Here is a 14045-nt window from a genome sequence, read left to right as displayed (position 1 = left end):
ATATTTTATCAAAACTGGAACAATTTTACCAGTGGAGACTGAATATCCCACATCTGAGGTGTGGAGATAGGTCTCTCTCACAAGGGCTGGATCTGAACTCAAATTGAACTACAAGGTTATCCCATCAAATTCCACCGTCTCATGAATTCTGTGAAGAGAGAAAATTGTGAATGCTAAAATCGTACCAGGAAAAGGGTTCAAGGCCTGAGTGTGTCTGTTCTGTCTCCCTCCCTCTTCCTTTGTCATGTGCTCTTTCTCCTTCTGATGAAGAGTTTTGTAGTAATTCCCTTATCTTTTTTATAAATATGTACTCCAGCAAAGATGCTGTTGGTACCCTGCTTAAGAGCAGACATCCTGGGAATGAATACAGGGGATTTATGGTGGTTCAGTTTGTTTCTGCTTGGCTCAGGCTGAGATAAAAAGTCTATGCTGACTTAGCCCAGATACTTTTTTCCTAAAGAAAAAGAGAGGACAGTTTTGGCAGGTGTCATTAGGAACTGGGGCCAGCACACAGGACTTGTGAGCAGTGGTGTTGGTTCTTGTATTTCTCTGGGTTTTGATGGTGTTTAGGATCCTAAGAATATTAGCTGGAATCTCTCAGTTGATCATGATGTCTGGGCAGAAGCTGCAGGTGAAGCATAGGAGTAAATGTACACAGGAGTTGAGCCCTGGTTCGGCACCCAACAAGCCTGCCATCCAAGCTCTCGCTTATAGGGAATGCTTGTGGCACCTGGGATGGCCTGGGTTGGGATGTGCTGCATTAAGAGTGAGAATTTGGGTTTCACAGAGGACAGGGATGTCCTGGCAGCACTCAGGTAAATGGGACATTCTTGTCTTACACATGGTTGGAGATGCGCTGGGATCTGTTGGATGCTTCAGCATCCTGTGCCAAGGAGTGATGTAGGATCAGTAAGAAATGCTGGGGCTTAAGGAGCTATCTTTCCATTGCTATTTTAGGAGCTTTTGGTCAGGCGCTGTCCAAGGAAGGAAGGTTGCTTCCAAGATTAACTGGAAGCTTTTCTAAATACGTCTTAAAGCGTGTGAATTCCTGGTACAAGAGAACTCCTGCCTTTAGTTCCTTCTTACAGTCTCAATGAAGGTAGCAGGGTTGAGGAAGATGGTAGGATTTACCCTGATGGTAAGTTTATTTTTAAAACAAAAACTAGAGCTAGTTAAATATCATCTCATTTAACTTATCTGCTAAGTTAAGTTAAATGGGGTCTAAGGGCTTTGTTTCTCTGCTTCGATGCAGATGCACCGCAAGCACCTAAGACATTACAAACAGCACGTCACATCACCCTGTGCCCATTCAGTTGTAGTTACAGCATCAGCTGCTGCAGGAGCACTGAACCTTAGATGCTGGTCCTGGCAAGCTACAGGCTCTTAGGGTTCACCTTGTTGGTCAAAACCAGGCTATCAAAGTGATAGGGAAGGGCTAGGATGAATAATGCAAACTTCTGAAGCAGTGGCCTGCCTCATGCCCTGCTTGATTCAAAGGTCTTGAGGAGTACAAAGTGCTGGCATATATATTGTTTAAAATATGCGCGTTGCTTTTGTTTAATGAAAAATATTAATGCTAGATCTTCCAAATATTATGAGTTAAATGGAAGTAAGATTTGGCTGCTGTTCAGCAGGGCTCAGGAATATCTGCCTTGCTTCCTTTGTCTCTTTGTGGCACTGCTGTGGTTATTTATTTAAAGGAACAAAACTCTCATTTCCTTTCCTTCTTCAAGACAGCAGTCTTGAGTCCGAACTAGTGCAGCTTGAAGGGTGGCTTGCTGCTCAACTTGTTTTCCCTGTGAAGAATTAGAGCAGTGCAGTGTCTGTAGGTGTGTTTTGAAAGACTGATAGAGATGTGAAAAAAGGAAAATAGTCTTCAAAGCTCTAATTTTCATCCCCACTACAGATTTGGCACCATGTCCGTCCATTTGATGTTTTCTTATGAAACCCCCACATCTCAAATTTTAGTTTCTTTCTACATAGTCAGTTGCTGATATCCCCAAAATAAAGTGCATCCTTGCAGTGAAGTTTTGTTAATGTACAATGGTGTCTCCACCAGGACATTTTGGAGGATTTTTACCACTGAATGTAAGCTACAAAGAAGAGCTCTTTTTTCTTTCCAGTGTGTCCTCTCACATGAAGTTTTTGGTCAATGGAATTCAGAGATCAAGTGTCTTTCTTGTATATTTTCCTCTTTCAGTCTATGAATTGTTTAAATCTTGTAATTTAATTCAAACAGTTAGTAAAAACTAAACTCTTCAGCTGTCAGAGATGCTGTATATTGATTGATATAGAACTGGAAAGGAGTATCTTGCGACTTTTAAAATGTAAAGCTTACGAAATGTTTATATGCTCTTCCATTTCCTATGAATTGAGACAAGACACAAGCAAGAATGTTTGTGCCAAAGTTTGTGACAAGCCCTCTTTCTGGCAAGCAAGGAAACTTTATGTATAAATAGCGTGCTTTTATATTAAGGAAATAGCTCATGTAACTTAATAGTGTTGCAAGTGGGAGAGGGGTTTGATAAACTGTAAATACAGTTATTTTATTTTTTGTACATTTTTAAGAAGGAAAAAAATAAATATTCCTATGTATGAGAGAATACTTGTGTGCTGAGGCGTGTATTACTACATACTGGGATTGAGTTCCTACTTCTGAGCCCAGAAAACTTCAAAAAGAAGAAAATATAAATTCATTCTACTGAGGGAACAAGAACAGAGACTGAAAAAAATGATCACCAAAAATGGCTTCAATGACTGGCCTGGTAGATGAGGGAGAGCAGTGAATATTGCCTACCTGGAGTTCAGTAAGGCTTTTGGTGCTGTCTCCTATGAGATCCTCACAGAGAAGCTGTTGCTGTACAGGCTGGATGAGCAGACAGTGAGGTGGATTGAGGGCTGAACTCCTGGGCCCGGAGAGTGGTGATCAGCGGCATGAAGGCCAGTTGAAGGTCAGTGACTAGCGGTGTAACTCAGGGGTCAGTCCCAGGCTGCTGGGGTGCAACATGTGCTCCAGTGTCTGGGGATGGCCACCACCTGAAGCTAGGCTCTGTGCTAGGAGCCCATCCTCATCCCTGCCATGGGACAGAAGCCTTGGGCTTTGCACAGTGAGATGCACAGGGCAGCAGAGGTGGTAACAGGAGGATTTTAGAATCCCCATGCAACTAAACACCTCCTTACACTTTGCCTTTTTTACCGTAATTTTAATGGAGAGTGAGGAGAACGTACATCACAGGGAGTTTGGCACACTGGAAGCTCGTACAATAAAGCTGGTCTGAAGGTGCACTGAGCACACAGGGTGCCTGGACAATGTGACTGATGCTCCATCCAGGCTCCAGCCTGTTTCAAGCTTGGATTAATGTGCAGTTCCACAAATAGTCTGCGGTATTTTTTTAATCTCAAGAGGAAATAGGCACTGGTTTCAGTTACCATCCAGCAGGATTTCAACTACTTTTAGCAGCCTGGTGCTAATCCCAGCTCCACATTTAACCTAGGTAAAAGTAGGTAAAAGTTTGAGGAGCTTAGGGAGCATGCACAGGAGCATGATCCAGCCCCTCGAGAGCTCGGCAGAGGCTGGCGGGAGTCCCTGCTGTAACAGGCTCTGCTGCTACCCCATGAGCCATGTTTCAGAGCAACCAACCACAGCTACCACCCTCCCAACACATGGTCCCTCCCCACATCCTGTCCCCTGACAGCAGCAAAGGCTTCCCTGAGGTTTGCTCACCAGTCTATGGAGCTACATGAGCCTTTAAGGCTCTGGTGTGAAGGGAGTAACGGCATGGCACATCATAGCTAGCTGCAGCAGAATGTTTATTAGTAGGAAAGAACATTTAGGGGATTTCAGTAGGAGAATTGGTTTGAACCATTGGTATCCACCATACATTGGTTTTCATCAAGATTGTTCAAGGTTACATATTTATATAAGAAAACAAAAATTCATATTTAGGTGCAATTAGTAATTCCAGTATGAAAAAGCACCATGTCACAAAACAGTTTACAATACAAAAGTCTTCAAAATCTAACATTTAAAACAATATTTGTTCAACAGTAATAACAATACAGTAAAAAAATTCTTATTTCCCTTCAAACAATACTGCTTATATATTTTGGCACTGAAAAAGAAACTACCACAAACTCACCTTTTTAACCACACAACGCTGTTTTGTGAGTGTCTATATACAAGGAAAAACATGCTTTTGAAGTCAGTCATTTTGCCAGGTGCAGTTTGAACTGCTTTCTCCTTTAAAAAGAAAACGTCTTAAAGAAGTGAACTTCCTAAGCTGCAGCTTGTCTTGTCTTTTGGCCCAGGACATGATCTGGAGAAGCGCCTCTCTCTGACTCAATCCATTGAGTGAGTCAGCCCTGCCCGAAAGGCTGGATCTGAGCCCCTCTTCCTTCTCCAAATCTGACAAGAAGTGTAGATCTGAGCGCCCCGAATGGTCCTGTCTTTTAGGGACTGACCCCAAGTTCTCACTATGTATTAAGCATCCCAATATGATTCTGACCCCAGATGTGCTGCTCAGGTTCTTTAATTGCTTAATTCCTCAAGATTTTAGTTAATTAATTTTAGTCACCTGCACAAATAGTCTTCAAATGTGAATCCATTGTCTTTGTCCTGGTATAGTCAGCAATGCCAAGGAAAACCGAGTGTGCACATGGGTGAGCTGAAGGATAAGGAAGTCTGATACTGGGGCCCGCAGATGCTCTGGGTTTGGGGACCCTTCTCCCAGTTCTCCTTGGGGCGCCAGGACTGGCATACAGCATGGGAGGGGGGAACTTGTGTCGGAGAAAGGGAAAGACAGAAAACTAGACTTTTTAGGAAGAATTAGTTTCTGCTCAAAACTGACCCCTATTAAACGAGAACACAGGTACTGTGCTCCGGGTCAAACACCGGTGCCTGTGTGCAGCTATGACAGTCCTTGAAAAAGGCTGATTGATTCTAGTGAACATGCAGTCCTTGGTGCTACCGCTAAAAGCTGAACAATAAAAAGAAAACAAATCATTTAAAATAGTTTTTACATCTTACACTAAAGATGCCACTACAAAAACACAATAGTTTCACACAGTAACTAGTACGGTCTTAAAAATGCAAACCAACGCTGGTAAGACTTCCATACATTCTGCATATCATATGTACAGAGAGAACAGCTTCTCAACAGGAGAGGACAGTCACAGAGAGATAATCTTTTTTTTTTCTGAGTACGTTGCATAATATAAATACATTATCAGCATAAGAAAACTTTACTCAGACACTAAGAGTTCAAGGAAGGTCTTAACTGGAAGTTAATAGCAGGGGGACCGTTGCGCGTGCTGGGGGGCACAAAACACATACACAACCCGTTGCCAAGTTCTCCACCTCCTCTGGTGGCCTGATCATCTACTCCCATTTTACCAGGTAGGTTTAACATGTCGCTCTGCAGTTACATGCTCCCAAAGAATGCAGCAAGAGCTGCCCTCAGTCTTCCTGACTAGAGTCTAATCTTCCTGACTAGAGTCTTTTCCATGGGCTTTGCCTGACTGAGAACTGGCTGGAGACTCAGAGTATCACCAGATTTGCTCACAACAGAACCTGGAGGGGATGGAATTAACACATCACAATAGCTATAGGCAGCTACACGCAGGACACTAGCAATTGTAGACAGCCATAAGAAAAATATGAGGACTAAATTAATTTAATTCATAGTCATCCCTCTCCTTTCAGAGTCATAAAAGTCTTCCTTAGAATATGTAGGTTTGCTCACAAAGCATTCATCTAAAGAGGTATCTGGTTTTACCAAGACACAGAATGTGCTGAACTCCATGCTGCTGCAGTTAGTCTGCCCATGGTAGCTTATCGAAGGTTAGATCTGGTATCTCTACTGTACACTGCAATGTAGAAACAGCCTGAGGGAACAGAGATAAAGCTCTCCCTGTGGAACGGTCATGGACTTAAGCAGGAACAGGACAGTTGGATCCATTTGGCCTTTCGCCATGGCTTATCTCAATTTATTAGTCTCTACAGCATCAAAATATCTGACCAAATTTACACAAACAAATTGTCGTGGTTTAATCCCAGCTGGTGCTAAGCCCCACACAGCTGCTCGCTCACTCCTCATGGTGGGATGGGGGAGAGGACTGGAAGGGTAAAAGTGAGAAAACTCATGCTTTGAGATAAAAACAGTTCAATAGGTAAAGCAAAAGCTGCCCACAGAAGCAAAGCAAAACAAGGAATTCATTCACCACTTCCCATGGTCAGGCAGGTGTTCAGCCATCTCCAGGAACGCTGGGCTCCGTCACACGTAACGGCTACTTGGGAAGACAAACACCATCACTCTGAACATCCCCCCTTCCTTCTTCTTCCCCCCTCTTTATAGGGTGAGCATGACATCACATAGCATGGAACATCCCTTTGGTCAGTTGGGGTCAGCTGTCCTGGCTGTGTCCCCTCCCAACTTCCTGTGCATCCCCAGCCTGCTCACTGGTGGGGTGGGGTGAGAAGCAGAAAAGGCCTTGACTGAGTGAGCACTGCTCAGCAGTAAGGAAAACATCCCTATATTATCAACACTGTTTCCAACACAAATCCAAAACATAGCCCCATACCAGCTGCTATGAAGTAAATTAACTCTACTCCAGCCAAAACCAGCACACAAATGTATTACTATTTACTTTCTCATCCATCATGTCATTCACTCAGCAATATTTAAAAATCAAAAAGCATCAAGTATTTCTGTCAGAAGAGACCAGTATTGGTCTCCTCTGGTTCAAGAGCAGAATTGAACTGAATATACAAATATTAACTACAAGACTGCTCGGGCAGAATTGAAGTGAGCAAGTGGAAGAGACAAGCATATTGAAATGTGGCTCAATCTGTCCCTTTGCAGCATGTGCAGACAAAAATAATCCCTAACGTAACTAAGCACTTCGTTTTTACTCGGCACAGTGAGCCCACCTTGCTAGTAGGTGCTCAGGCAGCTCTGTTCTTGGGATCATTGGGACTTTTGCTAGCACAGAAGCTAAACGACCGGCAAGGCTGAATCTGAGAGCATCCAAAATAAATAAATAAACCATGAACACAACTAAAACGCAAATAAGGAAATTAAACAAAAAAATACCAAAGAAACATGATCTTGTAGTACATTCATATGACTAACATTGAGCACAATATCTTTAGAAAGCTTCCTTAGATCCTTATCTGATTGAAACTCTGGTTTTGTTTTTTCTTTTCTCCCAGATACTGATAAAAACTATTTGGTTGCCCTGGAAATGGGAATAAGCTCCTGACAGGAAATAAAAAGGTAGTGGCGTCAGGGAACTGTGAGTTCTCCCCAAACAACTGCACAGGACCCGTTAATCTTCCCTCTGGCGCAGCCAATTAACAGCACAAACAAAGTTTAGAATTTAAGAGGATTTTCTCAGGTGGGTTGGCTAATCACCATCATCCTGCTCAGTGTGGGAACATGAGGCCAACCCTGAGTACAGCTGAAGCCCCTGTCCCCAGGGAGGAGAAACCCAGAGGTCACACCCTCGACACGTGTTTTTGGCAGAGTTTCCACCTGACATTGCTGCACCAAAATTATCTCTTGGCCCACAGCATCTAGGCTCTCTGGGCAGCATTGGGGCACCGCATGCTAAATGTTGACGCATTGGAAGATACTGCTCCTGCCTGGACGAAATCAGCACTCTGTGGAACAAACCATAGGAGCAGAGAGCAAGCACTGGTCAGGTTCAGTCTGCAGTGCATCAACAAACATATGGTCATGAAAAACACATTCTTCCAGATGTTCAGTGTGTTCTTGAAATGCTTCATACTACCATTACTTACTAACAGGAAATAAATAGCGTGGTTGGCAAGGTACACACAGGAGGGCCAAAGGCTGGGAACCAAACCAGAAGCTGTTCCATCTAAGTGCATCAAGCCTGGCTCCTCCAGGTATCAAGGGCTGGTGTTTGTTATCCATTCACATGGAGGGTGGGGGTGCCAAACAGGAGATGGGAGCAAAGCCAGACACCCTGAGCACCTGCCCCGGTAAGGTGAGAACATCTTTGGTATAAGGTCAGGGCAAGAACGGAAGATCTAAGACATGTCTCAGCTGCACAGTAAGAGAATGCTACTGAGAGGGTGACTGTTGTGTGCCTTGAGATCTGGGAAGCACTCAGCAGGTTGAACAATGACCTCAGATGTGGTATGACCAACTCCCCATCCTCATCACACGGTGACATGGGAATGGAGCAGCCCAGGAGGTCCCACGGACTGGGCTAGTGCAGAGGAGCTATTCTGTGCTGACTATTGCTAAGGGGTTTCACCTTGCAAATTCAGCCTCTGATCTAAAGGCAGTGATGTCTCTTACAGTGTTTCATTTCTCTAGCCTTTTCACATTGTTCACTACACCCCAAGCTCTTTTTTGTCTTGTTTATTGTGCCTTAGTCAGCATTTTACACTTGATAGCTTAATCCCAACTATACACATTAAAATAACTTTCGACCTGTGGGAGTAATAAGGAAATCAACTCGGTACATTGCAAGAAGCCCCTCACACCTGGCCCTTCAGCTGTTACTTGTTAAGATATGGAGACTATATCTGAAAGGCTTTATATCTTATCCTGTGAAAATCTCCACCCCTGGAACAACTTCTCAGTATGGATGATTTGGAAGCAACAGCAGCAAAAGCCGGGCTGGAGTAAGAGGTGCTGCTAACTGAGACACCCAAGGTAGCCAGGGTTGGTTTCTGCAAGGAACAAGGAGATTGACTTTATATGCAACAGATCATTCTACTGCTCTGAATGCCAGAGGCACCTGATGTCTTCTGCAGCCCCTCAATGATGGTTCTGATTTCTAGTGTCACTGCTTTCCATGCCAATTTACAAACCTGCTGCTTTTTCCCTCCCTGTGCTTAAAACACAGCCCTTCCCCAGCCTGCAAAATGGCACCTGGGCTTTGAGAGTCAAACAGCTTTCCCTTGTTGCTTACCAAACCAGGAAGAAAGCTCCTACAGGCAATGTTTTGCCCTCAAATACACTTAGGAAATGCCTTATGCTCCTCCCAGGAGCTGTTTGTTGAACTCCTAACCTGTGCCTGGCGAACAACAATGTTGCTTATATATAAGAAAGAGCAGAGCTATTCTATTCCTGCAGCTGCACGTTCATGCTGAAGGTATTCAAAAGCACATTTTGTCAGTGCCTCTGCCTGAATACACAGCAGACAGAGCTGCTCAGCTAGAAGATGCCATTTCTGGTCTATCCGTATCTCAGAGCACATCACACCATAAGACTGACATATCACTGCTTTGTATCTTATCTGCCTACTGCACAGTCAATGGAAAACTCTGCATGCAGCTCTGAGCACTGGCTGTCTGTGCTTGCCAAGTGTCTCTGCATTTCTAAGCACAAGCTCTGCCCATGATACCAAGGAAACCGACTTCCCCCACTATAAGACTCCTACATGAGATCCCACCCAGTAAGACACAGAGCAAAGAATGCATCCAAATGGTTGTGCAAAGGGCAGGTGAAATAGTGTTCTCCACTGGTCTTGCACCAGTTACCTGACACCCAACTCCAAGCCCAAGGACCACCTTGCCAGGAAACTGAGGGGGCACCATGAGAAAGACAAAGGGAGGTGCTGGTATAGTGGGTGTTCAGGAGGTTTGTCCATCCTTCCCATACACGTGTTTCACTTGGCGCTTGTACACCAGGCTTCAAAAAGAAACTCTCTTGAGGTATGCCTCCTGTACCCTGACTGTGCTATACTGCTGTTGTGTTGCATTTTCAACAGTGCTGCTAAAAAAAACAGAGAAAGTTTTAAAAGGAGGGGGGCAGCTGAGCTCAGAGCATTCATTCTGAGGCAGGAGATTCTCTCCCCACCACCATGTGTCCCCAGGAACCTGCCAGTTATCACTGTGTTCCCTGATTCACATGGACTGAGGGATGCTCGGCCATGGCCACATTCTCAGATTAGTCTGCGGATTAGGGCTCAACATCAGTTACCACAGTTCACCAAGTTTCCATGAGTCAGCTGAGCTGAGGTTTCTGCCCATGTGTGCACTTCAGCCCACAGCAAAGGCAAGGTAATGCGACTTAGCCTGGTCTGCAGTGAAAGAAAATTAAGCTAAGCTGCATTATTGCATGTTTGCCATCAGTGAACAGAGCACATACTGAGAAGTGCTGGGGCTCAGCCCCAGGGGCATGAGGACTTGGTCATGTGTGACCATTTCTTGTGCTGGTGTGCAATACTTCTGCACATAGACCTCATCCAGCTACAGAAGTTACATGCTTTTGGCTTACTGTTTTAAACAGCAGTGTCTAGAAAATGTGGAGGTCATGCTTTATAACAGAGGGCAACAAAGGACAAAATGGCCCAGCAATATATAAATGAGATAAAAATCCTACAAGCTCCTAAGGACAGCAAGAGGAACAGCACAGCCCCATGTACCTCGGGAACATCCACTGCTGTGAACTTACAGGGCTTCAAATAATCTTGAAACACAGACCTTTCTTCAAGTCCCTCTCAAACCATAAGTGCTCACGAAAACATGTGTATGCTGGTTTTGCAAGCGTTGTGTTCCCTTTTCCCTTCCCAAAGCACCCTAAACCAAATCAGGCTGCTGCAGATCACACAAGCCATAGTCTTCACATTTTCTGGCCCAGAGTTTGGCAAGCTGCTGAATAAATGGGACTGGCATTTTCTATGGATTCAGTCTACATGCAGGATGTACTAATTAAATCCTTTGGACAACATATGCGTGAATGTTACCTCTTTTACATGCATTAATACTGGAGAATGCATTTACAAAACTGAGAAGTGATGTGAAACAGTATGTGCTGCCTGCCATCATTCCTGTGTGGCAATACTGCTAACTGATTGCTTAAAGTGTCTGACTTGCTGTGCTATTTTATACAGGATAGGTAATTTTGTCTTTATGTTTATGATGGCAGTTATGATTGCAAATGGGAATGGCAGCAAAGCAGAAAATTCTATTCAAGGTGGAGCACACTACTGCTGTCCTGCTGACTGAGGTCTGCAGATGCTCCTATCAGAACTCCAGCTATCGATCACTTTTAAAGTACATGCAGAGGCAGAGAAATAAAGGGATAGCTAATAATATAAACATCAGCGGTAGTTAGGTAAAAGAATAACCTTAGTTCACTCTGTAAATGTTTACACAATAGTCTTATCTCCAGCTACATCCTCTGCAGCTGTAGGCTAATTCTTATTCTTCCAGATTTTGTGAACTGGGGGAAGAATTACATCTCCACTGGCCTGGGGTTATATCACAGGTTTTGTTTTCAAACATGTGTTGTACAGTATTAACACATGAAGCAGACCTGGCCCTAAAGCCCCAAAACTACTGAGCAAAAACAAACGGAGAGATTAGGTTCTGGGCCAGAAATATCTTCTAAAATAAAAAGAGATGGAATGCAGTCACTTAAATAAAAGGCAAGGGTTTAAAAGTTTCAGTCACATGCATTTCACAACATTAAGAAGAAGATGGAACTGTAAAAGGTATCCCAGTTCACCTTCAGTAAATGTCGGGTTCTGTAGGTCTGGGCTGCTTTGGATGTGGCTGCCTGCACTGAGCCAGTAAGTTAGGAGTTCAGCAGGGTTCCACTAGTGTCACCTACTCCTGCCCGTGCAGCACTGGCGATGGAGTGCCTGGGAGCGGCAGGGACAACGGGACTGGTTGTTCCTGTCTGGTAGAGTGGGTGCTGCTCAGTGCATGCCCACTGACCTTCGTGCAGCACTCCCAGCAGGCTGGTCCAGCTCGTCCTGCTGGAAAACTGCCCTCAAATCACTCAAGAGAGAACATGGCTTTCAATATACATGAGGTGATAGATATGGGAGGTGGACACAGGCCAGACCCTCTCCAGATAAATCTGAAAATTACCTTGAAGAAGGTAGGCACAGGCTGTCCTTTGAAGGGTTAGATTTGTGAACAGGATGTCTAATTAATATTAAGGAGAAAGATATAGAGAAGATTTCCATCAGTTGGAAGAACTGGTGCAAAATTTGCCAGGGATGCTTGTAACAGCTAAAAATCCTAGGTATTGAAATCTGTTTGTGTTTGTGGCTGGGCCTTTGATGCTTTCTCATTTTCCTACACACATCATTTGAGACAAAGGTGTGTGCCTGAAGACATTTATTGAGTGTAATTAGCCACTCATAATAGTTTTAGTACAACTGATTAGCAATGTTATTTTTAATTTATGTTTTATTTTATTTTAATATGCTCTGCACTTCACACCTGGCAAAGCAAATGGTAGGTAAAAGTTAAGCCTAGGATTTTTTTCTCTCAGTTATTGTACATGCTAGCTAGTGTTCAACAAAAAATTCTTCATACTCGGCTACTTATTCATGACTTCTAATTAGTACTTAGCTAATCATCATCTGCAAAGCAGACTTATTTTACTTAGTTTATTTTAAATTAAGGCTACTGGGGATTAGCATCTACAAGGTCACTTGACAAAGGGCCAACCTTGCCGATCAGACAAAGGGTTACTCTAACGAGCTCACGAATTCCCAGCGCTGTGCACTGCCAACATGGATACCTCTCCAACAGGATCACAGAGCAGACTTTAGCTAATGACAGATTAATGCCAATTTAGTCAGCATAATGCCTCCTGTAGCTAAAGCTTTTCCGTTGCAGCAGTGCTGATATGGCCCCTAAGAAATCCCACGTATGTGTACTAGCTTTGCATACAGCAACTTTGACGAAAGGATAAAGTTTTGCAGCAGCAAATTTCAGGACTCCTGCATCTAGGCGAAAAGATAAACATTCAACATTTCTCTCAAGAGCTGATCTATTTTTTGTTTTAATTTTATATATATAAATATACCATAAAGCGTACCATTTCCTTGTTTCAGTACAGATGTTTTGAACTTTACTAAATAAATGAAATATAAATGTTACAATTTTATGTTTAAAATAAGTTTTGATGACAGCCTTCCCCTAAGAGCAGGCCCAGAAACTCTATTAGCTACATGGAGAGAGACAAAAACACCCCCAAAACTTCATACTATGCAAGAGCATTCAGGACAGCAGATGTGCCTCAGCTGCATCTGCTTGCAGGTGTCTGTGACTTCCTCACATGAATGCCAACTCTCCTTAGTAGAAACTGCTTTATTACTAACCTGAAAATTTCACATTCAACATGTATCTCCCTTAAATTCATTGTCAAGACCCAGTTTTCTGTATTGTGTGTCTGCCTTTGCTGATCCCAAACGGCAAGAGGTATCATCAGTTGTGGATTTGGGGATCAGGATTGCAGATTGCTGAATTTTCAGATAAAGCCGTGTGAAATCAACCACTGTAAACCTAGTAAAACAAAAGTCAACCTTTGTTTTTGCCCCTTCTCCTTCACAACCTGGAAAATGTTCACAGCATTGAAACGAGGCATTGGAGCAGGGTTGCAGGCGATACACCTCGCACATGATTTGCACTTTCGTACTTCCTCCTGATCCTGTCTTTGACCTCAACTGGTACCTCCTGAACAGGAGAGGAGGAGGTTCCAGGTGAATCCTACCCAACCCATCACAACCCCTTTGGTTCAACCTCTACTATGCTTTCGGGTCCTGCAGGTGAATACTTAGTGACTAAAGCAGGAATCTAAAATCTGTCAGTGTGTCTTGCTGCCAAGGGCTTTGTTGTTGGTTTACTCCTTCTCAACGTGTACTTTCCAAAACAGACACGTTAAAACAAAAAACCAAAATGAAATCTTTAAAACAATTATAACACCACAATATCTGTTTAAAACAGTACTGCCCGTGCTCTGGACAACTTGTTAAGAGCAATTCAGCATTCTTATAATTAATCCACAACAAAAGAAGCTATAAGATGCCACAAATGAAGGCATAATTGGCCATACAGAGGCAACACTACCATGAATGTTGTTTGGCAAGGAAAAAGAAAGCAGATACAGAATTCATCCAAAAATGTGTTCAGAACTGCCCGGCGCTGCTGGGATCACACTGCAGGAGACGGACTATGGATGGATCGCTCTTGGCGCCTCGAATGAACTCCTCCAGAGAAAGCTTTCCTAGAAAAGAAACATGTTTGCTTAGCACATGTGGTGGGT

At 43.6% G+C, this 14045-nt stretch overlaps 1 protein-coding gene across 2 annotated transcripts in view; it reads right to left on the bottom strand.

The window, feature by feature from the left end:
• Positions 1 to 12771: 12771 nt before the first annotated feature.
• NCALD (neurocalcin delta) overlaps positions 12772 to 14045 on the bottom strand; it is a 51259-nt gene continuing 49985 nt past the window's right edge. For both annotated transcript variants that reach the window (XM_030481776.1, XM_030481769.1), the window contains exon 4: positions 12772 to 14006. In XM_030481776.1, the coding sequence (XP_030337636.1) occupies positions 13909 to 14006 (98 nt within the window). In that variant the 3' untranslated portion in view covers positions 12772 to 13908. The remainder of the gene's footprint in view (positions 14007 to 14045) is intronic.

The sequence above is a fragment of the Strigops habroptila genome, chromosome 1 (assembly GCF_004027225.2).
Source record: "Strigops habroptila isolate Jane chromosome 1, bStrHab1.2.pri, whole genome shotgun sequence".
In the NCBI taxonomy this organism is placed as follows: Eukaryota; Metazoa; Chordata; class Aves; order Psittaciformes; family Psittacidae; genus Strigops; species Strigops habroptila.
The sequence above is the reverse complement of the archived record's forward strand: the minus strand, read 5'-3'. Positions and strand labels throughout refer to the sequence as shown.